This window comes from Sarcophilus harrisii, chromosome 1 (genome assembly GCF_902635505.1).
Source record: "Sarcophilus harrisii chromosome 1, mSarHar1.11, whole genome shotgun sequence".
NCBI lineage: Eukaryota > Metazoa > Chordata > Mammalia > Dasyuromorphia > Dasyuridae > Sarcophilus > Sarcophilus harrisii.
The window spans coordinates 162,397,303-162,425,293 of NC_045426.1; the positions used below are offsets into that span (position 1 = coordinate 162,397,303).

General features: G+C 34.2%; 1 protein-coding gene across 2 annotated transcripts in view; it reads right to left on the minus strand.

The window, feature by feature from the left end:
* Window positions 1–27,991, minus strand: part of SCAMP1 (secretory carrier membrane protein 1) — a 101,889-nt gene that overhangs the window by 33,558 nt on the left and 40,340 nt on the right. For both annotated transcript variants that reach the window (XM_003759421.4, XM_031966173.1), the window contains 4 exons: window positions 14,141–14,218; window positions 4,805–4,903; window positions 3,962–4,073; window positions 1,201–1,329 (listed from right to left, as the gene is read on the minus strand). In XM_003759421.4, coding sequence (XP_003759469.1) covers window positions 1,201–1,329; window positions 3,962–4,073; window positions 4,805–4,903; window positions 14,141–14,218 — 418 coding nt within the window. The remainder of the gene's footprint in view (window positions 1–1,200; window positions 1,330–3,961; window positions 4,074–4,804; window positions 4,904–14,140; window positions 14,219–27,991) is intronic.

The following is a 27,991-nucleotide window of genomic DNA, read 5'->3' on the forward strand; positions in this document are numbered from 1 at the left end:
AGGACTATAACATAAGTCTCCCCAGATTCTATGAACAGTGCTCTTCCTATTATATATGCTCACTACCAATTTTATGCTGGGACAGAAAAGAGTACAGCAGAAAACCATAAAGGATACCTATCTGATTTAGCCAATCTTACTATAAGAATACTATTACACAAATTACTTCAAGGTACTTAAGAGTTAATTCTTTTTTTATACACAACATTCTTACACTCCAGAAACCTCTATCCATAATTATAATCTTTAGGACTTTCCCCCCTAATCAAGTTTGATCATGAATAGGGCCAGGGAAAGTCTTCATATATATAAAAACTTGATACACACACAAACACACACACACACACCCAGCAGCAAATATGTTTTTCATGTAATAACCAATTAAGCTAACTTCAGAGAGACTCGTCACCAAACAGATTTTTTTGGAGAGGGGCAGAGGAGAATGTGGAAATTTACAAAAGAATTACAATCCTAATCAGTAGAAGGGGTAATAAAAACAATGAATCTTGAAATTTTGAAATAAACATTACAGTTATTTTAGAAATACTCTAGGTACCTCTAACAAAATCGGGAGGCTCTAATCAATAGCACTTCTTCCACTAATGAAAATTCATTTACTTTTCCTAAAAAATTACTATTTCAGTATCTGATTTGAGGGAAAAATTACCTAGAAGCTATGATAAAAGATTCAGTTCATTCTACAATCAAGTATTCTAAGTCTATTGTTGAACAAAGTCATGATACCTACATTTAACAGAGATACAAAAATAACTGTGCTTTCTTCTACATAAAAATAACACTATATGCTATTTTTAATGCTATTATTTTTAAAATAATCACTGCATAGAGAATACATTTTGAAAAAAGAAAGAATTGTTAGAAAAAGATTACCTATCAGATGCTAGGGAAGTTTTATACACATTTTTCCTCAAAAACATTCAAGTCTTTCCCATTATTTTTTCCCCAAAGGTTAAACAGATGCTTAAATAAAAATAGTTCCCTCTGGTAAGGACATTTGTTATGACTCGTATTTACATCTCTAACGTACATCTTGAATCTGACATTTGGTCTTTTTAAAAAAGGAAAAATTTTAATTTAATAACCTTATAACTCTTAAAATAGAAATGTCTTAAAATAGAAATGTTAGATTTTGATGACAAAATAAAAACTACAAAATTATATAATTTATTCTATACTTACACATCCACAAGTAGTACATAATTTTTACAGTCTTTTGAAATTCTACAGGGATGTCAACAGAAAAATCCTGATAGAAACAAGGTCCCACTGGAAAATTCCCAGGAAGAGGTGGCCAATTATTTTTTCTGCCTACAAAAATGAAAAAAACAAATCCTCTTAAAACTATACCATATGTGTTATTCTTATTTAGTACATTGCATCAAAGAGACCTATTTCCTCATTTAAAATATATTACCTTCCTTACTCTACAAAACATAACTTCTTAATGGTGGTTACTGTACTTCTTAATGTAGATTACAAATCTACTACAGATGAGTGATACTTTTTCACAAGTTGCTTATCCAACCTTTTGGATATTAGACTCCCCAAATGAATTAAGTTGGTTCCGATTCATATCTTTCACAGAGTATACACTTGAAAACCCTTTTAGTTTAACAAGCTTTCAGAACTTCCATTTCAATAGTTTTTGAGAATCCCAAGTCATCTTCATGCCAATGAGTTATCAGAGCAGCAGATTAGACAAATTACATTTGCTTCATGTCTTTTAATCATCCTGTAAATAATATATGATTAACCATATATTTCAACCCACGTCTCTATAAATACCAAATTCTACCAAAACTTTAACGGGAAACTACTTCTGAACAACAAGATTTTGTTATTTCTATCATTTCTCTCCAGACCTTCTCTATCATGCCCAAAAAATTCTTTATCCTGGAAATTCCCTCCAGGCCCCAAATTTACATACTTTGTGCCCTTGTGACCTCTCCTCTAATTGGACAGCTCCTCCTAGAACAATCTCCATTTAGGGAGGCCACCCAAGCCAGCCACATATAATTCGCCTCTAGGTTTTACTCAGGAATTTTTCTACCATGTTCAAGTATCTTCTATTCTCACATTTAACACTCTATCTCCCCTATCTTTTTAACTTCTATATGTTTCCCCTGTAGAATGTAAAGTCCTTAAGAACAGGACTCTTTCTGCTCCTATTTGTATTCCCAGCACTTAGAACGGTGCCTGGCACATAGTGTACATGTAAAGAATGCTTACTGGCTGACTGACATCTCTGAAATGGATATCCCACAGTAATTTGAAACTCATTATGTACAAAATGGAACTCATTATCTTTCTCTCTAAACTTTCCCTCTTCCTAACATCTCTATTACTATTATCAAGGGCACTGCCAGCTTTCAATCACCCAGTCTCACCACCTGTGTCAAATCTCCCACTCTTTCACCCCAACCTTTCTTTGCTTCAAGTGTCTTCTCTCTCCATTCCTCTGTCCACTGAGCTGTTAAATTGATCATCTTAAAGTGAAGGTTTGACCAGGTAACTCCCCTGTTCAATAAATTTCAATGGCTTCCTATTTTCCACAGGATCAAATGCCAAATTCTTTGACTTTTAAAGGCTTTCATAATTATGTTTCAATGTAAAATTTTCCAATGAAATCTGCTTTTTTCATCAGGAATGCTTGAAAGTCCTCTATTTCATTAATCTCCATTTGTGTCCATAATAAATAAGGGTGGTAGAGGGGGGTAACAAAACTATTCCAACAATTCTTATAGGACTTGTATCCAATCCGCATTTTTCTTTGATACTTTGTTTATAAATGTAAGTCACTGTATTCTGTGTGTTGTGTCTTGAGCTTCCCTGTCACTACAGTAACTTTTTATGGTCACTCTTTATTTATTCATTTTTCCAGCCTTCTTCTTAACTTTACAATTTATGTTAGTGATAGATTCCATACATTTTCAGTTATTCCATAGTGATGTGATCTGGAGAGAAATCATTCCCCCACCCCCTCTATTAAAGGTTAAAACTGAGACCCTCTCTCCTTCTTGGGTTTAGGACCACAGTTATTTCTGGAACTTCTTTGTTCCCTATATAGGTAAGGATCCTCTTCCCTCAAAACCACTGTGATTGTGAACTGTGACCCAGAACTGAATGGCTAACAGCTGTCAGATATCAATAGTTCCTGCTCCTAGTCAAGTATCAACAGTTCTTGCTCCCAGAGGTACTACAGGGGTTCCCTGGGATCTCTTTTTGCCCTGGTGCTCAGTTCTCTTACAGTGTTGGATTCCTTCTCCCTGTTATGCTATGCTCCTGGCCAGCCCCTATTCCAGTATCCATGGATCTCTTCATCTTCCTATGCTCTCTTGGACTATAAAAATGACTCAAAGTGATCTTTTTCCTTTTCTTTCTTGATCAGAATTCAGCCTGGTGTGCTTTTAAGTCACTGGAGAGTAGTTAAGGCAAAAAAAATACTAATTCTCATTCTGCCATCTTGATTCCACTCCATATTTTCAATCTTCCTATAAATACAAATGTATTCTAACCTGCCAAGAGAAACCTTTCTGACAAAGTCTTGAAAAAGCAAAGATAACTAATAAATTCTGTTCTTTTTTCTTAATTTAGAATTGTTAAACATGCCCACTAAATCATATCACCACAGGGGTGTTGAAAAAAGCAGCCACAGAACAAATACTGGACAAAAAAAATATTATTTATTATATTCAAATCAAAATATGAGATTCTGGAAAAATGCCCCTCCTTTTCTTAGGCTGAATAATCTACCTTATAAGCTCTCTAGCCCAATTTTTAAAAGCCAATGTTGAAATCTAGATAGGGGATCCACATTGTTTGTATAAGCTTCCTAAAAGCTGAGGCACAAGGCCTGGATAATACAAAAACCAAAACAATTACTATTGTATATGCAATTTTCAAACTTGCTTAAAAATTTCTGAAGAGTTCCAATGCATACCACCATGTTGATTGAGGCTCTGCATTTCTCTTTCCCGGCGATCTAACTCTGCTGCTTTTCTTTCTAGCTCTTCCTGGCGCTTAAGCAGTTCAGCTTGGGCCAATGCATGTTCCTAAAGAAAAAAGCCACAAGAATGCTAACAGGATACTCAAATGCAAACATTTAAAAAATTATTTCCAATGGCATATTTACGTCATATGATATAGAATTTAACATTTTAATTTACCTTTTCCCATGTAAGGGGCTGCATTTAAAAAATACTACAGTTTAAGAAAACATATTTGTAGGAAGGCTAGGTAGGCCTAGTTAGGACTCCTGGGGTCTGACAAAAAGTCTTATTGAGTTAGGATAAGTAAGGTGTTCAAAGGGAGATTTATTGCTGGGTAGAAGTTGATTTTAATATGTGTTATTAAGTCTACAAGGAGATAGTGTCCTAGTCACTGTGTCATACTTTCTATTACATTTTAACTTTCACTACAGCTCCCTCTTCTGCCAGCTTGTAATTATATAGCCACTTGATCCTATTTCCCATTTCACTACTCTTATAATACTATACTTTGTGCTAAAAAATAACCTGAAATAAGAAGCAGCCTTTAAATCCCTAAAATAAGAAGCCTTTAAAACCATAATGTAAGTTGCGTGTATTCAACAGTGAAAAGATCAGGAAGGCTAGTAACATGGTTGTCCAAGAGGTAACTATATTGGCCAACAGACATAAGAGTAATGAAGATTAACTAAATGGAACCATTTCAAATGTAGATATTAAAATGTAGAAATATAATATCAAATATTTGTAGAAATTATATTTTCCAAAGGAAATTTCCTTCATTATCAAGAACTAACCTTTGCGATTTGTGTATAAGCTGAGGGTTCTTCTGTTGGCTTCATTATCGCTGGCTGTGTACTAGGTACATTAGGCATTTTCACATTTCCTGGTGGTGCCTAATAAGGAGGAAGTATAAAAGTAAGTCATAGTGGAAAAGGATTTATCTTAAAATGAATGTTAATTTGAGGAATATATCACCCATTTCAAAAAGAAATGAAAACTTTAAAGAAAACTGTCAAACACACAATTTTATATTACTGAGAAAGAATATAATCTGCTCTTATAACTTGAACAAGGTTTGTTTGGTTTATTAAGCTGTTTCTTTAGTATAATTAGACAATATCTACTTGAAAAACGAGAATAAATACATCTTACTTTGCAATTATTAAAAGTATTTTGAATTCATTATAATGAGCCAGAATAATAACATTACAATAACCAGCATTTACCTAGCACTTTACAATTTACAAAGTATATTTTATATATATATTATTTTATTCTTACAAATCACTCTGGGAGATGGGTGCAATTCTTTTCCCCAATTTTACATGTAAGGAAATTTGAGTCAGGAAGATAACAAGTGATTTGCTCAGCAACACATGAGCAGATGTCTGATGTCAGTTTTAAACTTAAGTCTGATTTCAGGTCTTCTGGACCTCCTAGCTGTTTATGTACTTTAAGTACCTCTCTTTAATTCATGCACTTCTAGAGTACAAATACTCATGCAAGGGATCTAGCTTACTCTCCCTAGAAAATCATTTTAAATCACTGAATTACTTTCTACCTGATTAATCCTTTCAAAGCATGTGAAGAATAAAAATTACATAGGTGAGTAATTGTTATTTTCTCAATTTTTTAAACAGTGCTTTAGGATTTGTCTATTTTCCTTCATTCACATATCTTAAAAATTGATGTGTTAGTCTCAAAATCTTGCTGCTTAAGAGACAGACCTCATTTTTTTTAAATGGATGTAGTCCAGGTGCTATTCTTTCTTTTTTTTTTTTAAGTATCACAAATGATGTGAAAATTCAAATAATAAGGTGAGTCTAATGTCACTGATGGAGGAATTTGTTAAAAAAAAAAAAAAATCTTGGGAGATAACTTCCATTTTCACCCATTTATTTTCCTCTTCCCAATTCTGTCTTTAAACATTCTTGGAACATTGTGGCTTAACTGGCTTTGAATCCTAGTTCTGCCACTTTTATGCATGTAAGAAAAGACAAGTCAATTAACATCTCTGGGTCTCAGTTTTCTTTTTTTATATATTTCCAGATTGCTTTCTAAAAGCCATGGCTCTGATCCTAAGAAATCACATTTCCAGACCCCAGTGCTTTGCAGATCCAATTCTGTTATGTGACTCCTTTCAGAGAGCAAGACTACTTCACTTTTCAGGTCCTGAAATTAACTGTGTTTAGGCAACAGGAAAATTACTATACCAGATTATTATTTTGTATAGTATAATTTGCCACATTGTGCTATACTCACAAGTCAGCTTACAGAACAAAAACAAAGGCATCAGAGCTTCCTGGGGTCAGAAGATGTAGGAGATGATAGTTTTAGCAACAAGTCACAAGAATGTTGCTATTTATCTAGTATTTATATTTTTAAGTAAATGTCCTTTTACATTACCAAGATGCCAATAAAAAGGATTTTAATTCCTGGGATAATTTTAGAGTTTAATATATATATATTATAATTGGAAAATTTTGGTATATATATAAACCAAATATAAATCTTTGGAACCAAGAACAATGAGTAAAAGTTGCAAAGAGGCAAATTTAGACTTGCTATCAAGAAAAGTTTCCTAACAATTAGAGCAGTACAAAAGTGGAATGAGCTACATTAAGAGGTAAGGTATTTTTCCTCCTTAGAAGCCTCTGATGACCCCTTTTGGGGTGTGTGGATAGGTATTCTTTTTGCATGTGGTTTGGATTAGATGGCTACTGAAGTCACTTATAGCTCACAAATTCAGTAACTTGCAAGATTAATCACAGCTGGTTTGACGATTCATAGAGGAAAAAAAATATAAAGCGTAAACTCAAGCAGGTTTTAAGAAATGATAATACTTTGGGAAAAGCAGAGCATACTGTAATAATATACTGTAAGCTGAGAATGTAAGGTAAGTCACAAAACTTAAACCATAATCTTTGACCTAAGTGACCCCTTTTCTGCAAATAAATATAAAGAAATGATGGAAGAAAAACGGGTTTATTTATATCCTCCCCAAAATCATTGTTTCAAACAAAAACAACAAAAATAGGGAACAACAACTATATCCAATCATTAGAAAAATCACTAAACAAATTACCATGCATTGAATGTAATTATATATTATCATGCTGAAAAAGACATTTAATGGAAGGAAATATGGGAAAACATATAAAGTGATACAAAGAAATGAGCAGAATCATTTAATCAAATATTTATTATTTACTTACTAGGTTATTAGGCCCTTGTTAAAAAGAATATAATACTCTTTAAATACAACCATATTCAAAAAAGGAAACCAAAACCAAAAGTATTATAAGCTTTAAAAAGTACACAATTTAATTCAGAAGAGGACTCAGATAATAAAGTTGTTTATTTTGCACTGTTTGATTTGAATGTTAGAATGTATGATAATGTTTGGGTGCAGTTGTATATTCAATAATGGTATAATTGGCTAAAATTTTAGAATTTTGGTTGGAGATTATTTCATGATTAGTTCCACTCTGAATCTATTAGCATTTATTATATAAATACTGTGTGTGTTTGTGTATTACTATAATGAATACATGTAAATGAATGAAGTAAATCCAAGAGAAATGATAAGAAATACATATAAACTAGGGGACAGAATGAACAAAGGCATGAGAAAAGCAGAGGATCTGTATAGTTGTCAAATTTAGCAAGCATAAAGGAAATCCTGTAACAGAAAATTAGGAAAAAACTGGATCAGATTCTAGAAGGCCTTCTATGTCAAGTGGTTAAGTTTGTAAATTACTGTGTAACTAGCAGGAATTCATTAAAAATTTCCAAGTAAGAGAATAATCAGAATCACGCTTTAAGAAAACTAACACTACAATTTGTTTTTCAACAAGTGCGTTATAGAGCCATACTTCAGGAATATTAATTGGGAAAGGATACTCTGGATTAAACGGAAACAAAATAGGGAATAGAGAAAGAGAAATTTTTGTAAATATCCTACTAGTCCATTGCTATAGATCAGGTAAGGGGTACAGAAGTCTGAATTGTTGGCAATAAGAAAGAAAAGGAAGAGATAGGAATTAGATATCTTAGGGATTAAAGAGAGAATTTAAGTGATATATTTCAGATGAGGATGACATAAATAATAGTGATAGGAACCATCTAATTTATTGTATTTGTATTTTATTTTTTATGAAGCACCAACAATAGGATTTGGCACACAATTGGTGCTTAATAAATGTTTGCTGACTGAGAACTAAAAAGGAATTCAAGTCAAGAAACAGATAATTAAGAGACCAGTTTAGACAAGTGAAATTTGAAATACTGGCAGAATATGCAGGTAAATATTGCTAATAGGCAGTTCTGAACAAAAGAGACACTGCAAGCTACAAGGAAAGAACAGGAAAGTAAAGACTTTTAGAGTCATACACCTAAGTCAGGAGTAGAAACGAACAGTAAAACAGAAAAAAACCTAAAGAATTTCTACACTTGGGGAATAGGGAAAGAAGCTGAATTATTAAACTGAACAGGAATGGCCAGATAAGACAGGAAAAGACAAGAAAGATAGGACAACCATTCAAAGGTCAACAAAACTGAGAGTTTAAAAATGGTAGAAAAAGTCAACAATTTGAAAAGCAAAAGAAATGTTAAAAAAGTACAAAGAATAAAAAAGGGAAAAGGAGCTATATGTACAAAATAATCTGCAGCAATATTTTTCATGGTGGTAAAATATGAAAAATTGAGGGGATGACCATGAATTGGGGATTTGGCTAAACAAGCTGTGGTATGAAAATAATGGAATACTATTGTGCAATAAGAAATGATGAATAGGCAGATTCCAAAAAAAAAAAAAAAAATGTAAAGACTTGTACAAACTGATACAAAGTGAAATGAGCAAAATCAGGAACATTGTACACAGTATTAGCAATACTGTGTGACGATCAACTATAAATGATTCAGCACTTCTCAGCAATACAATGATGCCAGACAAGTACAAAGGATTCAAGAAGGAAAATGCTATCCACAACCACAAAAAGAACTGATGATCTCTGAATACAGATCTGTTATGGGCCAGAACTTGAAAACAACAAGGTACTAAGTGTAACTGAGAAGACAATGGTTAAATCTAGTTTGGCATTGATTTAATCCTACAACAAATAATGATTTCCTAGTGATATAATGATTTGTTTGTACTCGGTGAAGAGCACATAAGCTAGGAACCTCAGCCAGGATTCAATTCGGAGAGATTCAGAGGGCAGAGAAGGAAGCAGGAGCTCAAGCTCTCAGAACCAAGGAGAGAGGTAGGCCTCTAAGGAAACTAGCCCAAATGAAGGAGATAGGACTTTGAAAGAGATAATAAAGGATTTGGACTTTAACACCTGGCTACACTTGTGGTGATTAATGAACTGAAAAGAAGGCTGCCTCCAGGGACCCCAAAGAAAGAACCAAGAACAACATTACATTTTGGCACCCAACAGGTGTTTGTTAAGTAATCACCACAAATGTAGCCAGGTGTTAAAGTCCAAATCCTTTATTATCTCCATGCCTGGGGCCCCGGGCTAGCTTTCTTGAGGTCCTTCTGAATGTATCTTGGTTTCTGTGGGGGAGGCAGGAGGACCACCACCATGGTCTGTCTTCCCTAGTTCTGTCTCTCCTTGAGTTTGTCTGAGCTTATATGCTATCTTATCATAGGTAGGAATCTTGTGGAACTATATTAAGTACTAAGTACATGTACTGAACTAGAGAACTTTTAAGCACCATGCTAAACAACCTTTGTCTTTATCAATTCCACTGAGATAGCACTTTGTAAGAATCCTTGTTTCAGAGTTCTGGCCCATAACACAGATCAAAGCATACTTTTTTGTTACTTTTTTTTTTTCATTTTGATCTGTTTTTTCTTTCACAACTGTGACTAACATGGAAATATGCCTTATCTGATAATATATGTATAATATATCAAATTGTCTATCATTTTAGGAAAAAGAGAAGGGAGAAAGGGAGGGGAAAAAATTTAGAAGTCAAAATCTTATAAAATATCATTTCAAAAATTGTTTTGATGTGTAACTGGGGGGAAAATATCATTTTTTAAATACAAGGATGAGAAAATTTCTCAAAATTAACATAGGATAAAAAAGGTAGGAAAATGATTCAGTGGCTAACTCCGTTATTTTTAGTCATTCTACACTACCAGAAGAACAAAGGTACTATAATTCAACAAATCACCAAAATTAAAAGTCTTGAGAGAAAAAGGCCCAGAATGAAGGGAAGTTTGTTCATTATGGAATGGGAATTATATAAGATATAAAGGGGAATGTCCAGAGTTAGATTGGAATCTCAATTGGGTAGGATTGAAAAGGATAGGTTGCTCCAGCAGACAGGTTTTATAAGGAAAGACCAAAAGGGCACTGTCCAGTGCAAGTAGCTCTACTATCTTTAGATAATCGCCAGGGGATGTGGAAAGATCCAGAAAGCGGTGAATGGAAGGGACCAGATAGGTTAACTGCTTGGGGGAGAGGTTTGCTTGTATCTCTACAGATCAAGAAGGAACCCAATGAGTGCCAACAAGCCATATTCGCCTTGTCCATCAAAGAGAGAAGGGGCAGACTCTTGAAGTGAAGGAGAAGACCCAAGAAACATCGAGTGGTTCCCCTGCTGACTGTGCCCACCACTGAAAGATCTTGGCAGTTATGGCAATTGACTCATAAACATCAAAAATTGTTGATAAGACTGTTGCAGAACTTCAAAACCCACAGGAATCATTGGATTCCCTGACACATGAAGTAATGGAAAGTAGATTGGCTTTGGGCTATCTCTTGGCTGTTGAAGGAGGTGTATATGTGATTGTTGTTTATATAAGCTTATATGCCAGAACTCTGTACTTGAAACAAGGATTCTTACAAGATGCTAACTCAGTGGAATTGATAATACAATGGTTATCCAGTTTAGCATGGTGCTTAATAGTTCTCTAGTTCAGTATATGTACTTAGTACTAAATATAGTTGTACAAAATTAACACCTATTCTACAAAAGATTCACGCCTACAATGATGAAATCAGAGGGACAGAAGACTGGAGGCTAGAGCACAAGTCCCCGGGCTGAGATAGACTTAAAGACAGAGACCATGGTGGTGGTACTCCTGCTTCCTCCACAGAAACCAAGACACATTCCAGAGGACCTCAAGAAAGCTAGCCCTGGATCCCAAGCAAGGAAACTAGATTGTGAAGGAGATAATAAAGAATTTGGACTTGGAAAACCTGGCTATTCTCATGATGATTACTTTGTTAAAACAAAGGCTGGTCCAGAGACCTCCAGAAAACCAACTAGAACATTACAATATACCCTCCTTCCAGGACTTCTGGAAATCTTTTACAATGCCATGCTGATTCATATTGTTTGTTATATCACTACTTGCATGTATAATTCATGTTTGTTACAACACACTGAGACTGCAATGGCTGTGGGGAGAGTCATCACTGCTAACCTGTGCTTTATTGCTATGTAATACCCCCCATGCTGATGAGTTTCTGTATACCTGTTTCTCAATTTCAGCCCAGAGGAAACTTGCTAACATTATCTGGTTTGACACCCCATTTTCCTTTTGGTGTTTTCACCTCTCTTCCTGAGAAGTCAGGGAGGGCATGACGCACCTGTGTTCTAAAACAAAAGAAAGCGGGAGGTGTAGAGGGCTGGAACTCTGAAAAGCTGTACTTAAAACTCAGTATAGTTGATAATTCTCTAGCTATTGATGTATTCATTCTAGTCACATATATATACGTAAGATAATGTGACAGCTCTCCTGACAAGTTGGAGCAGGCTCAAGTGTGGTTGGGTATGCTCTGTGTGAGGTAGTGATGCAATTTTTTACTGGAGTAAAGGAGTCACAGAGGACTCACACTCTCTGGGCCACGGCAATCTCAGCCACAGAGAAGAATTCAGGCTCCAGACTCCAGAAGCCAGACTCTATCTTTGATCAGCCGCACATCTGCTGTCCTCCTTCACTTCACTCCCCAACTAAGCCCAAGGCCTCAGGCTGATCCCAAGGCCCACCAGAGAGCTAGGCTGGACATTACAGATAGAGATTAAAAGGAGGAGGTAGGGAGTGGGGATGAGAAGCTTTAGTCTAATCCTAGGTTAGAGAAACAAGTGGGTGGGACACAGGGGTAGTAATGACTAGCTAATGAAATAGAATATTCACAGTTTTACTGGATGGTGTGATAGAGTAAAGGCATAGAAGCAGAATCTTGTGAGTACTAGCTAAACCCTCATGCATATCCCCAACACATGAAACTGGAATATTCCTTGCATTTGCTACCACATTTAGACTCCTTTTGCTGCTATCATTCAGCAACCTCTTCTCATTGGAAGTTCATTTAATTAACATTTGCACACCTATACATAATGTAGTAATTATTATATACTTGTCCCCAGGTGAATTCTCTCTTACTCTAAAGAAGCACTGTACATGTACAATCTACATCAAATGGCTTGCCTTCTCAAAAGGAAGGGAAAAAGGAAGCGAGAGAGATTGAGGGGGAAGAAGAAGGGAGGGAGAGTTTAAAACTCAAAAAAAAAAATTAAATTCATTTTTTTATTTTGATAATAGCTTTTTATTTTCAAAATAGATTGCAATTGGCCTGAATCACATCATTGTTGAAAAGAACAAGGTCCATCACAGTTGATCATCACATAACCTTGTTATTGCTGTATATAATGTTCTCTTGAGAACTCAAATTTTTTTTAAATGATTAAAAATGTTTATATATAATTGAGAAAAATAAATAAATAAGTTCTGCTCCTGGTCCACTCTTTCTCTTCTTCAACTCTTTTGCTTTTATATTACAGACTTTTAACATTCCTATTGAAATTCAAACAACTTAATTTCTCAAATTCTCTATCTCCTCAAACCACATGATCTACATTACACTATACTTTAACCTCACAAAAAGGAAGGATATTACCCTGGAACTCACCATTATCTACAAGTATTGCATTTCCATAATCAGAAACCCTGATATTACTCTATTTTACCATAATCTCCAATCATTCCATTTCTTCCTTGACCTCATTCCTTATAAACTTATTTTTCACAGACTCAATTCCTCCATAGGGCAAGAGTTCAAGGGATTCAAGAATAAAGAAAAGTAAAATGATCAGAACCTAAAGAACACTGTACAAGTTAACAGCAATATTGTAATAATGATTAACTGTGAAAGACTTAGCTATGCTGATCAAGACAGGGATCCAAGGCAATTCCAAAGGATACATGATGAAAAATGCTTTCCAACTCCAGAAAGACAAATGATAAACTGAATACAAAATGAAGCAAAATATTTTTTCACTTTTATCTTTTGGAGAGTTTTGTGTTTTCTTTTACAAAATGGCTAACAGATAATTATGTTTTTCATGACTTCACATATGATATTGGTATATCATTTTGATTTTCCTCTCAATGGATATGAGGGGGAGAATTTGAAACTGTGATTGAAAAAAAAGGAATGTTTAAAAAATTTGTATATATAAATAGGAGATATTTAACAAAATAAATACATTTTAAAAATGAAACTAGATGTCTTCAGCATCTCCAATTATGAAAATAAAGTATGGCAAGCAACTAAAACTACTGCAAACAGATCCACTTAAAGAAGCTGAGATGGAAAACAGAAAACAGACAAAAGAACGGACATGGAATTATTATTTCTAAGGGAAACTTCATAGATATAAATGAAGAACAATAATGAAAAGACTAAAAAGAAACTAGAAACTGCTATTGTCAGTAACCACTTGATCACTGTGGCAAGGGAAAAGATATAAAGCAAATACAATTTTAGAACAGATAAACTAAGAAGTTCATCTAGTATAGCCAAGGGACTGAGGAGACACTAATGAGGATTCCCTGTAAAGGGACATTACCTCACATTACCACAAAGATGGTACAGATTTCAATAAAATATATTGTAAATACGCTTTTTTTTTTAATAAAAATACTTTTTAAAAATATCTTCAGACTGTTTTAATAAGATTTTGATAATAATTTTGCATCATTTATTGTCCCCATAGTTTAAAATAAAAAGCTCATAAATTCTAAATAACACTTCATTTAAGCAAGAAAATGCAATGTTTACATAATTTAAATAAATCACTGGTGATAAGGTAAAGAATATTCTTACCGTTCTAGAATCAGAAAATGGATTATATTCATCAAGTCCTGGTGGCATATTTCTTGTCACCTGTGTAACTGATGGATCCTGAAACAGAAAATTTAAAATAAATTTAAAAGAGTCCATTATTTTAATAATCCATCCCATCTCATACTGATCACAGTGAACTTAATAACGAAAATGGAAGAGGAAAGAGATTTTCTTATAATCATATCTAGTTTCTCAGTTTCAAATTTTTTATTTATCACTGTTACTTCCCAGTGACTCCCTCCCCTATTAAAAACTAACTTAAATAAAATTAAGTGAAAAAAATCAAGATATCTCAAAACACATATCTCATTCTGCATTTATACAATGAAATCTCTGCCAGGAGAAAGAAGACATTTTTCATATCACCAGTCAACTGAAGTCAATACTGATCACTGTATTGTAAGAGCTCTGAAGCATTTCAATACACAGATTTCTTGCTTTTATGAGATTATGGATATACTTAAAGAGTACAGGTATAATTCAATTTTATTGTGATAATATAAAATAGAAACTAGAGGTAGAAAGGAGATTGTACTGGAAAAAGAAGAAAAGTAAAATGAAGGAAAATACCTTTCAAGTAGAGGTAAAGATCTATTTATTATAACTGAAGGCAAGAAGGGAGGGAGATGAATATTGTGTGAATTCTACTCTTAAAAGATTTGGCTCAGAGAGAATATATGGCTTCAGAGAGAAACTTGTCTTTCTATATAGAGAAGTGGGAGAAGAAGGGGAAACGGAAAAGAAGAGGCTAATAGAAGTGAAAATAGAATAAGGGAAAGGTATAAGAAAGCAATAATTAGGAGCTATTTTGCCCAATTGTATGCCAATATATCTGATAATATGAGTGAAGTGGAGGAATACTTAACAAAAATATAGATTGTCAAGAGGAAATAAATTACTTAAATAGTCCCATTTTAGAAAAAGAAATTGAACAAACTTAATCAACTCCCTAAAAAAAAAAATCTCCAGGTCAGATTGATTTACAAGTGAATTCTACCAAACATTTAAAAAGCAATTAATTACAGTATCATACAAACTATTTGGAAAAATAAAGGAAGAAAAAGTTCAACCAAATTCCTTTTATGACACAAGATATAGTGCTGATACCTAAACCAGGTAGGGTCAACACAGATAAAGAAAATTATAGACCAATTTTCCTAATGAATAATGATATGAAAATCTTATACATTAGCAGAAATTACAGCAAGTTATCCCCAGGATAATATACCATGACCAAGTAGAATTTATACCAGGGCTGGTTCAATATTAGGAAAACTATGTCAACAACCAAACTAACAGAAATCATGTTTATATCAATTGATGCAGAAAAAGTATGACAAAATCCAACACTCATTCGTATTAAAAAAACACTAGAGAACATATGAATAAATGGAGATTTCCTTAAAACAAAAAGTAGTATTTATCTAAAACCATCAACAAACATATGTAATGGAGATAAACTAGAAGCATTCCCAATAAGATCATGGATGAAACAAGGTTACCCATTATCACCATTACTATTCAATATTGTATTAGAAATGTTAGCTTTAGCAATAAGAGAAGAAAAAGTGAAGGAATTAGAATAAGTAATACAAAAACAAAATTAATACTCTTTGCAGATGATATGACAGTATACTTAGATAATCCGAGAGAATCCACTAAAAAATTAATAACAAATTAACAACTTTAGTAAAGTTGCAAGATACAAAATAAATCCATGTAGATCACTGGCATTTCTGTATGTTACCAACGAAATCCAGCAGCAAGAGACAGAAAGAAAAATTCCATTTAAAACAACTGCAAATAACATAAAATATTTGAGAGTCTACTCACCAAGACAAAGCCAGGAACTATATGAACACAATTAGAAAACATTTTCCACACAAAATTAGATCTAAACAACTGGAAGAACATCAAGTGCTGAGGTAGGCTGAGCTAATATAATAAAAATGACAATTCTACCCAAATTAATTTACTTATTCAGGGTCATACTAATCAAGTTGCCTCAAAAATACTTTATAGAGCTAAAAATAATAACAAAATTCATCTAGAAGAAGAAAAGGTCAAAAATTCCAAAGGAATTGATGAAAAAAATGCAAATGAAGATAGTCTAGCTGTACCAGTCCTGAAACTATATAATAAAGCAGTAGTTATCAAAACCATTTGGTGGTACTATCTAATAAATAAGAGTAGTTAATCTGTGGAACAGGTTAGGTTCACAAAACACAATAGTCTTGTCAATGACTATAGTAGTCTAGTGTTTGTTAAACTAAACACTACAGCTTCTGAGGTAAGAATTCACTATTTGACAAAAATTGGAAAACAGTATGGCAGAAATTAGGCATTGACCAACATAATACCCTCTACCAATGAAGTCAAAATGGGTTCATGATTTAGACATAAAGGGTGATTAAAGCAAATTAGAACAACAAGTAGTCTACCTCTTAGCTCTGTAAAGAAAGGAATTTATGGCCAAAGAAGAACTAGAGAACATTATGAAATGCAAAATAAATAATTTTGATTATATTAAAAAGTTTTTGTACAAACAAAAAGAATGCAGCCAACATTAGAAGAAAAGCAGAAAACTGGGGGGAAAAATTTTATATCCAAGGGCTATGAAAAAGGTCTCATTTCTATATAGAGAATTGACTAAAATTTATAATACAAGCCATTTTCCAATTGATAAATGGTCAAAGAATAGGAAGAGAGAATTTTCAGATGAAGAAATTAAAGCCATTTTTAGAAAATCATATGAAAAAATGCTCTAAATCACTATTGATTAAAGGAATACAAATACCACTACATACCTCTCAGACGGCTAAGATGACAGGAAAAGATAATGATAATGTTGGAAAAAATATGGGAAAACTGGGACATTGATACATTGTTGATGGAACTGTGACTGACCCAACCATTCTGGAGAGCAATATTGAACGATGCCCAAAGGGTTATCAAACTGTGCACAGCCTTTGATCCAATATTTTCCTCTAAAGGATTACTCAGTTTTTCTGGGTAAATGATTCTTGGTTGTAATCACAACTCCAGTACTCTCCAGTATATCATACTCCAAGCTCTCCAGAGTCCTTTAATATAAAATCTGTTAAATTTTGAGTTATCCTAACCATGGCTCCACTATATGTGAATTGTTTCTTTCTTGATGCCTGCAATATTTTTTCCTTGACTTAAAAGTTCTGGAAATTGGCTATCACATTCCTGGGAGCTTTCATTTTGCAGTCTCTTTCAAGATGTGATCGCTCAATTATTTCAATTCCTATTTTACCTTCTTATTCTAGAATACCAAGACAATTTCTCTTGATAATTTCTTGAAAGATGATATGGATATCTTTTCTCATCATGATTTTTAGGTGGACCAATCATTTTTAAATTACCTCTCCTGGATCTATTTTCCAGGTCAGCTTTTTTTCCCCCAATGAGATTTCATTTTTTTCTTTTTTTTTTTTTTTTTGGTTTAACTTTATCATATTTTAATTTCTCATAAAGTCATTAGCTTCAATTTGTTCAATTCTATTTTTTATGGAATTTATTTTTCCTCAATGATCTTTTGGACCTCCTCTCTCATTTTGCCAATTTTACTTTTTAAGACATTCTCCTCCTCATTATCTTTTTGTATTTCCTTTTGCACCACTCTCAATTCTTTTCCTAATTTTTCCTCTATCTCTTACTTGATTTTTGAAATCCCTTTTGAGCTCTTCCATGGATTGAGCTCAATTCTTATTTTTCTTGGAGGCTTTGATTTTATTATCATCTTCAGAGTGTGTTTTGATATTCTTTGTCACCATAATAATTTTCAATGGCCAGAATTTTTTTTTTTTGGTTTATTCATTTTCCTAGCCTATTACTCAGCTTTTAAGTCTTTGTTATAAAATAGAACTACTTTCTCAGGGTGGAAGGTGCATTGTCCCCAGCTTCAGGAGTTTTGTGCATCCTAACCACAAGCACTCTTTTCTCCCCTGGAACTGTTAGGAGTTGTCCCTGCCTCACTATAGCTGTAAGATCTAGTGTGCTAACGCAACAGAATCCCGCTTTGCTTACACTAGACCAGGGCCAGGGCTAATGCTGCACTGGACTACATGCCCAGCTTCCACTCCATTGCCACAGATCCTCTCTGATGACCTTCCAAATCTTTGCTGGTGTCCCTGGGGCTAAGAACTCCAAAAGCTACCAGCACCACCACTGATCCTGTTCCACCTTACTGACTCTAGGGCCAGAGTGAGGGTCAGGACTAGGGCTGGGAATGAATACTGGGCTCCCACTATAGTTCCACAGACCTACTTTGCTGACCTCCCAAGTTCTGTTTAGTGTCCCTAGCCTAAGAAGTCTGGAAGCCATTAGTACTGCTGGTGATTCAGATGTCAGATTACCTAACACTGCGGCTGGGCCTGGGGACCCAACAGGGGCTACACTAGCTAGCACAGCCTTCACTGGAACTTCATATGAATCCAATCCTGGAGCCACAGACCTTTTCTGTTGAGCTTCTATGTTGCCTTTGGGTGGAAAATGCTCTACTATATCTTTTAAGGTATTCTGACGCTCTAAAATTTGTTTAGTCATTATTTAATGGAATTTGGAATGGTTTGGGAGAGAGGTTGGGGTTGTTCCTGCCTTTACTCTGCCTTCTTGGCTCTGCCTCCACAAATAGTCAAAGATATTAAGGCAATTTTCAGATGAAGAAATCAAATTTATCAGAAGCCATATTAAAGAAAAAAAAGGTTCTAAATTGCTAATAAAGCAACAGCTAATAAAGCTAGAGAAAAGTTAATTAAAACAATTGAGGTACTAGCTCACACCTTCCAACTAAGAAAACAGAAAAGGCAAACAACAAATGATGGGAGAACTTGTGAGAATAGATACACTAATGCACACTGTTGAAGCTGTGAACTGTTCCAACCATCCTGGAAAACAATTTAGAACTATGTCCAAAGACCTATAAAATTATGCATACCCTGTGACCTAGCCATACCACTACTAAATCCAAAGAGTTCAAAGAAAAAAGAAAAGGACCTATAAGTACAAAAATAGTAACAGCAGCTCTTTTTGTGGTGGCAAAAAAAAACAAAAAACAAAAAACGAGAAAACATCCATCAACTGGAGAATGATCAAACTTATGGTATCTGAATGAGATGGAATATTATTGTGCTATTAAGATATGATGAAGAGGATGGGGTTTAGAAAAACATGGGAAGACTTCTACGTGTCTAAGCAAAATGAAATGAGCAGAACCAGAATACCAATTTATGAGATAAGAGAAATAGTATAAAAATAATAAACTGTGAAAGGCATTATAACCCAGATCAATACAATGACCTACCACAATTCTAAAAATAATGAAAAACACTATTCACCACCAGAGAGAAAACTGATAGACTTGAGGTACAGAATGAAACCAATTTCCCCCTTATTTTACTCCCAGAACATGGTTAATGTAGAAATGTTTTCTATGACTTCATATTGTAATGGGTTTTGTATTTCTTATTTTCTCAATAGGTGGGGATTGGGTAGGGGAAGGAGAGAATTTGCAACTGAAAATAAAAAAAACTTAAAAAAAAAAAAAAAGAAAGAAAGAAAGTCCTGTCACCACTAACTCGAGCCCATTTATTATTCATTCATCTCACTGCTGCAATTTACCCTCACAGGACTCCATAGTCAGTTGACCATGCTCCACTGCCTAGAAACAAGATGAAGGTTTCAGTATATTCTTCATGAATATCCCAGTAAGAAACATAAAAAGCCTATGGTAAAGGCAAAATAAGGTCTAGACCTTTGTAAAACCCAGTTATTAAGGAAAAAAGGTGCTGATAATCTCAAAAATGTATAATGTCAACAATTAAGAGTCCCACTAACTAGGTTCATCTTTCCCAGAAACACAAGGCCTAAAACCCATCAAACATAAGCACTGATTAAGTGCAATTGAGGCCTTATAGTTAGTTCTCCCTTCTTGTTTCTTTCTAAAAGAACTAAATCATGTTAATAATGAAGAGCAAACAAAACACCTACCTTGTTCCATTATTTATATGGGTACACACTGAAAAGATTTCTTAAAATTTTCAGAGATCCTCATGGCCCAAAAAGCATCTTTCCACAATAGTATTTACATATAAAAATATTATTTTCTCATATACAAAACTTCCTTAACTAGGAAACAGAATTTTCTTTTAAAAATTAATAGATAACTAAATTCAACTAAATTCCTACATAAAACTCACTCATACTAAAGCATAAATCTATCAACAAACTTAAAGTGAAAAATTATCTTACCTTCCAACAAAACTTGTCTTCTTGCTGCTCTAATACATGTCATCTCTCATTTCTGTATTTTTTCATAGGCCAATTACCAAATCTGAAATATATGCTCTTTTTACCAGAACCTCACAAAATTTCTTCAAATAAGGGGGTTCAGTTTAAATACTATATCCTACATGTTTTCTATCCTAATCCCCTATGCAAATGTTATTCACTACACATCCTTTAAAGAAGATAATCTATTTTGAGGGCAACCGGTTTTGAATTTGCCACTGTACCTCATACCTTGCATAATGCTGTAGTCATAATAGACACTTAATAAATGCTTCTTGAATGATAAGGAAGCAGAAAAATAGGCAACGCCAAGTACTTGACAATTTCTCATTGCGGAAAAGATGGAGAAATATAAGTGAACCAGTGCCACAAAGGCCAGACCCAAAAGGTAGTTATTACTACTTATTATTATATTATATTACTTACTACCATGTCAAAATAGAAAATATTGGCTCTACTATTTACATTTTTATTGGTGACTTAAATAATGTTCTAAATGATATACTTATCAAATCTACAGAAAACACAAAGCTAAAAGGAAAGACAGCAAGGATGGATAACTGAATAAAGAAGCAAAAAGATGTGAACTTATAGGACTATTCAACTCACATTATACTAGGGGAAAAAAAAGGCTTCACCTAACAGTGAACATAAGAAAGGTGACTTCTGGCCAAAATGGTTATCTGAACAGAAGTGGACAGCCTAAGTCTCATAAACCTACTTTGGCTAAAAAAAGCACAGGACAGAATAATGATCTAAGAATCAAATGAGAAACTACAGGAAGTAACCACTTGAAGGCTGTACAAAAAGTCAATAACCTAAGGGCCTCAGAAAAGGAAGCTTCTGCTCCCTTGCTTCCCTTGTTTACAGGGAAACAAGCCAGAAGCCTCTCAAAGGCAGATCGGTGAGAAATAGTTGCCTTGAGAGGATATACATCCAAAGACTACCCAGAGATAAGCACCAGTAGAGCAGAAATCCAAAGCTTATATACCTTAGAGCTGACACTTCCAGTAAAAAGGTTGCAAATTCCCTGGCACTTTCTTATAAGAGACTTTAGAGGTTCTTGAAGATCTAGCATTTCGAATGCTCAAAGGGGCTACCACAGGAGAAATAGGTCACACAGAAACCTAGGTGACTCAAGCTAAGACTAAATAAGGTCTATTATTCAAAAGCACAGGCGCAAGCTTGGTCCTGCACTAGCACAAAGTCCCAATTTATAAATCAAGGCTGGAGAGATGAGTAAACTGAAAGAAAATACTGATCATTGTTAAGAATTATAACAGATACAAAAAAACCCACAAATTAGATTTTGATTAGGTTTCCAGGCCAGCTCACCAGAAAAAATAATAATTTCTTAAAGCATTAATGGTATTGGAGAACCTAATCACCATATAGAAAAAATAATTCTATCATTTCTTAAGCCCCTACTATGGAAGGAAGTCTAGCAACACTGCTAGCATTGGAGGAATTAGTTAAGACCTCTCATAGATGAACCAAATCAGTTCCAATAGAGCAATAATGAATTGAACCAGCTACACCCAGTGAAAGAACTCTGGGAGATGACTATGAACCACTACATAGCATTCCCAATCCCTCTATTTTTGTCTGCCTGCATTTTTGATTTCCTTCACAGATTAATTGTATACTATTTCAAAGTCCGATTCTTTTGGTACAGCAAAATAGCGGTTTGGACATGTATACTTATATTGTATTTAATTTATACTTTAACATATTTAACATGTATTGGTCAACCTGCCATCTGGGGGAGGGGGTAGGGAGGAGGGGAAAAATTGGAACAAAAGGTTTGGCATTTATCAATGCTGTAAAATTACCCATGCATATAACTTGTAAATAAAAAGCTATTTTAAAAAAAAAAAAAAAGAGACCTCTCATAGAAGGTGGCACTTCAGTAGAAGTATCAAAAAAAAAAAAAAAAAAGCTTGACCTTTGATCCAGCAGTGTTACTACTGGGCTTATATCCCAAAGAGATCATAAAGAAGAGAAAGGGACCTGTATGTGCACGAATGTTTGTGGCAGCCCTCTTTGGAGTGGCCAGAAACTGGAAACTGAATGGATGTCCATCAGTTGGAGAATGGCTGAATAAATTGTGGTATATGAATATTATGGAATATTATTGTTTTGTAAGAAATGGCCAACAGGATGATTTCAGAAAGGCCTGGAGAGACTTACACGAACTGATGCTGAGTGAAATGAGCAGGACCAGGAGATCATTATATACTTCAACAACAATACTATATGATGACCAGTTCTGATGGCCCTGGCCATCCTCAGCAATGAGATCAACCAAATCAATTCCAGTGGAGCAGTAATGAACTGAACCAGCTATGCCCAGAAAAAGAACTCTGGGAGATGACTAAAAACCATTACATTGAATTCCCAATCCCTATATTTTTGCCCACCTGCATTTTGGATTTCCTTCACAGGCTAATTGTACAATATTTCAGAGTCTGATTCTTTTTGTACAGCAAAATAACGGTTTGGTCATGTATACTTATTATGTATCTAATTTATATATTAATATATTTAACATCTACTGGTCATCCTGCCATCTAGGGGAGGGGGTGGGAGGAAGGAGGGGAAAAATTGGAACAAAAGGTTTGGTAATTGTCAATGCTGTAAAATTACCCATACATATAACTTGTAAATAAAAAAAACTATTATTTAAAAAAAAAAAAAGGCTTGAAATGTTAAGAAGTGGAGATGAGGAGAAAATGCACTCTAAGTAAATAAAAAGAAACACAGGTGAGGGATATATATATTAGTCTAACTAGGAGGAACAGAAAGATGAGAATTTCATAAAAATTTGTCCAGAATTTCAATTTAGAATGCCAGAAATTAATGTCTCCTCTCTCTCAAGGCCCCATGTTATTTCTATGAATTGTTCAGATAATATAAGCAGAAAGTGAAAGGGATTTTGCCCAGCAGTCTCCCAACAGAAGGAAGTACATCCACTGCAAAAGTCTAAAGGGTTATTTTGAGCATTCTGTTTCTGTATTTGTTCATGGACTCTGGTAACTCCTTTGAGTCTTACACATTTTTCTGCAGTGTAGAAAATAAATACTGTTCCATATAGGAGATCCATATTGTACATTGAACACTTGTGAAGTAGGGGAAATGGGATACCCACATTCTGGGGAAATCTTCCCTCTACAGGTTATACTGCTGACTCTTCTCCAGAAACTCTTCACCTCAGTAAGTGATTCCAAACTGGAAGTACTCTTGAGCCCTAAGGCCTTACTTTCTCAGTGACTGGTTTCTCCCAAAACCTTCAATTTAAGTAAGAGTCCTGCACCAAGTCTTTATTCTTCTCAAGGAGAATATCTCAACTCCACAGGGCTGTGTCTACCAAGCTCAGACAACAGTGTCTTCCCTCCCGTTCTTTTCAGCTCCTTCCCCATTAAAACATAAACTAATTGAGGGCACAGACTATATTTCTTTATGATTCTGCTAGTATCTGCAGAATTTAGGACAGTGCTTAGCATATATTAAGCACTTAATTGTTGATTGTTGACTGGCTTAGATATGTGCCATTCCTAAGCTTTATTTAAAATTTCCCAGAGTTTTACTTTGGGATGAGAACAAAATAATGAGAGAAAATAACCTCCTAGGAAGATGAGGGGAAATGTTCCAGGAACAAACCTAGTCCTAGTGAGCCCAAACTTCTTAGGGGGCAGGTCCTAGATCCTAATTAGACAACAGAAGGAGGAAGGGACTTGCCCAAGATCACAGGGTTCATCGTTAACAGAGCTATTACTCGTAGCTGCGAGTTCTTAGTTTCATTAACAATATTAAGAAATAAAACTTTTCTGTAAAAACCTCTTTCCACAATGGAAAAGCTCCTTGAAATAACAGCCTTTATTATCCACCTAAAGTGACTGGCACTAGAATTTTCAGGCTTAAGATATCAATGAAGATGGGATAAGATAGCAGTTTCTTGGCACAGCTCTCCTTACACAGTCTTCACCACACATAAACCACTTGCTTTCCCAACTTCCTTCAGACCCAGCTTCCCTAGTAGCTTCCTGGTAAAGTTCCTACTTAGGAAACTTGATTGGCTCCCAGCTTCTCTAACATGGGTGTAAATTAATAATTCCATGAATCATCAAGAATCAACAAAACTAGTCAAAAGACTGAAAAAATAGAATAAAATGTGAAAAATATATGACTTGAAAAACAACTGATCTGGAAAATAAGTCCAGGGAAAACAACTTAAGAATTATCTAAGACTACCTGAAAGTCATAACCAAAATAAGAGTCTAGAAATCATATTTCAAGAAATATAGGGGGCATCTAGTTGGTATGGTGGATAGAGCACCAGTCCTGAAGTCAGGAGGAAGATCTGAGTTCAAATATGGCCTCAGATACTTAACATGTCCTGGCTGTATGACCCTAGGCAAGTCACTTAACCCCAAATGCCTCAGCAAGAAAGAGAGAGAGAGAGAGAGAGAGAGAGAGAGAGAGAGAGAGAGAGAGAGAGAGGAGAGAGAGATCACCCAGATATCATAAAACCAGAGGGAAAAAAATTGAAATTTAAAGACTCCACTAATCATCTTCCAAAAAAGAACCCAAAATAACAACTCCTAGGAGTATTATGACAAAATTCTATAACTCTAAGGTCAAGGAGCCAAAAAGAAATCATTCAACTGTCATGGAGCCACAGTCAGGATTATGCAAGATTTATCAACTTACAGTATAATGGAGAAAAGAACTTAGAATATAAAATTCCAGAGGGCAAAGGATCTAGAATTACAATCAAGAACTTATGCAGCAAAATTGAGTACAATTTTACAAGGGAAAAAGGGACTAACAAAATAGAGATCTTAAGACATCCTAATGAAAAGACCTGATCTAAATTGAAAATGTGACATTCAAACACAAGACTCAAGTATAAAAAAGTAAACATGAATGAGAAATCATAAAGGATAATCATAATGAGGTTAAACTGTTTCTATTCCTATGTGGGAAAATGATACTAGTAATTCCCAAGAACTTATCATTATTAAGGCAGTTAAGAGTCTACCTTATCAGAGCACATGGAATATGAGTCTTATGTTGGGATGATGCCAAAAAGAATGAAAGGGTAAGAAAAGAAAAAAGGAGTGGGAGAAGGGGAAAAGAAAGGAAAAATGGAGAAAATTATCTAACGCAAAAAGTCATGAAAGGAAAAGTTTTTACAATACCAGGGGAAAAGGAAGAGGGGAAAAGAGATATCACATGAACCTCAATCTTATCTGCACAGGTTCAAAAAGAGAAATACACATGCACACAGAGAAAGAACTTCATCTTACCTAACAGGGAAATAGTGGGAAAATTTTAAGACAAAGAGGGGAAGGCTGAGTAAGAGGGAGAACAGATTAAAGGAGACAGTGATCAAAAAACTAATAGATTTTTGAGGAAGACAAGTCACAGAAAGAGGATAAAGAGAAGAAAACTAGGTGAAATAAAATAAATATACCACTAACATTCGTAACTGAATATAAATGGGATAAACTCATTAATAAACAAAAAAACCCAGCAGAATGAATTAGAAACTAGAATCCAACAATGATTGGTTTTGAGGTGTTTGGGGTTTTTTTGTTTGTGTTCGTTTTTGCTCAGGCAATTGGGATTAAGCAACATGCCCAGGATCACATAACTAGCAAATGTTAAGTGTCTGAGGTCAAATTTGAAATTAAGTCCTCCTGACTCCAGGGCTGATGCTCTATCCGCTGCCATGTATCTGCCCCAAACAATACATTCTTTACAAGAAACACATTTGAAACAGACACATAGAGTTAAAATAAAAGGCTAGAGCAGAATCCATTAGTCTTCAATGGTAGTTAAAAAGGCAAGGGTAGCAATAATGATTTCACACAAAGCAAAAACACAGACCACAGTAAGAGATAATGAGGAAAACCACATTTTGCTAAAAGTTACCACAGACAATGAAGTGATATAAACACTAAACATACAAGCATAAAATGTACTGCATCCAAATTCTTTAAGAAAAAGTTAAATTAATTACAGGAGGAAATATTAAAACTATAGTGAAAAAAATTTGGAACATAAAAGTTTTACAAAGGTGAATGTTGAAAATTATCTCTGCATGTATTTTGAAAATAAAAAGCTATTATTAAAAAAAAAAAAACCTGTACTAGTAAGAGACCTCATTTACCCTTCAAATCTAGACCAATCTAACCTCAAAATAAATAAGAAAATGAAATTTTAGAAAGTAAAATATGAGAGACCTTTGGAAAATACTGAGTATAAAAAAGTATTTCCTTTTCTGAGCAGTATATGACACCTTTACAAAAACTGACCACATATTAGTGCATAAAAATCTCATATATAAATGCAGAAAAACAGAAATATTAAATATATGCTTTTCAGTCCATAATGCAATAAAATAAATAAGCTCCCTATAGAAACCACTAGACAGCATAAGAATAAGTGAAGCTTTTCTTGAAATGATCAGTATCTAAAACTAAGGGCAAGCATCATCTGTAAAAAGTATAAAATAGAAGCCTTAGCAAGGATGTTCATTATCAACATTATTATTCAACATCATACTAGAAATGCTGACTATAGCAACAATAAAAGAAAAAGAGACTGAAAAGGCAACAAGAAAACAAAACTATCAGTCTTTGGAAATGAGATGATGGTAATATTTAGCAAATCCAAGAAAATCAACTATAAAACTAGTTGAAATTAGTAACAACTTTAGCAAAAGTACATGATACAAAATAAACACCTACATAAATCATCAGTATTTCTATCCATTACCAACAAAACCCAGTAGAAAGAGAGAGAAAAAGAAATTCAATTTCAAATAACTGCAGGCAATATAAAATCCTTGGGAGTATATCTGCCAAGACACACACAGGAATTATATGAACACAATTATAAAATACTCCATACAAATAAATAAACATTTGAAGAATTATTATCTGCTTTTGGGTAGGCTAAGACAGTACAGCAAAAATGACAAAGGTACACAAATTTACTTATTTAATTACTATAATAATCAAACTACCAAAAGACTTTTTAAAACTAGGGGAAAAAAATGAAACTCACCTGGAATAACAAATGGTCAAGAATATTGGGGAGAAAAAAAAAATGAAGCAGATTTTATTACAAACATTATTCATCAAAACAATCTGGTACAGAATAAGAAACAGATTGATTAATAAAAAAATAATAAATAAAAATTAAAAAAAAAGAAAGAAACAGATTGATTGATCAATGAAATAGATTTGGTATACAATCCATAATACAATGACCACAGTAAACTAGTGTTCGATAAAGGTACAAAGATCCCAAGTAATGGGGCAAGAATTAACTATTTCACAATAACTGTGGAGAAAACGGTTATGGCAGAAATAAATCACAAACCAATGAGCTCGCATTATATACTAAGATAAGGTCAAAATGGTGATATGATTAGACATAAAGGATAATACAAACAAATTAGGGGAACATTACTAGATTTATATGGATAAGGGAAGTGTTTGAGAT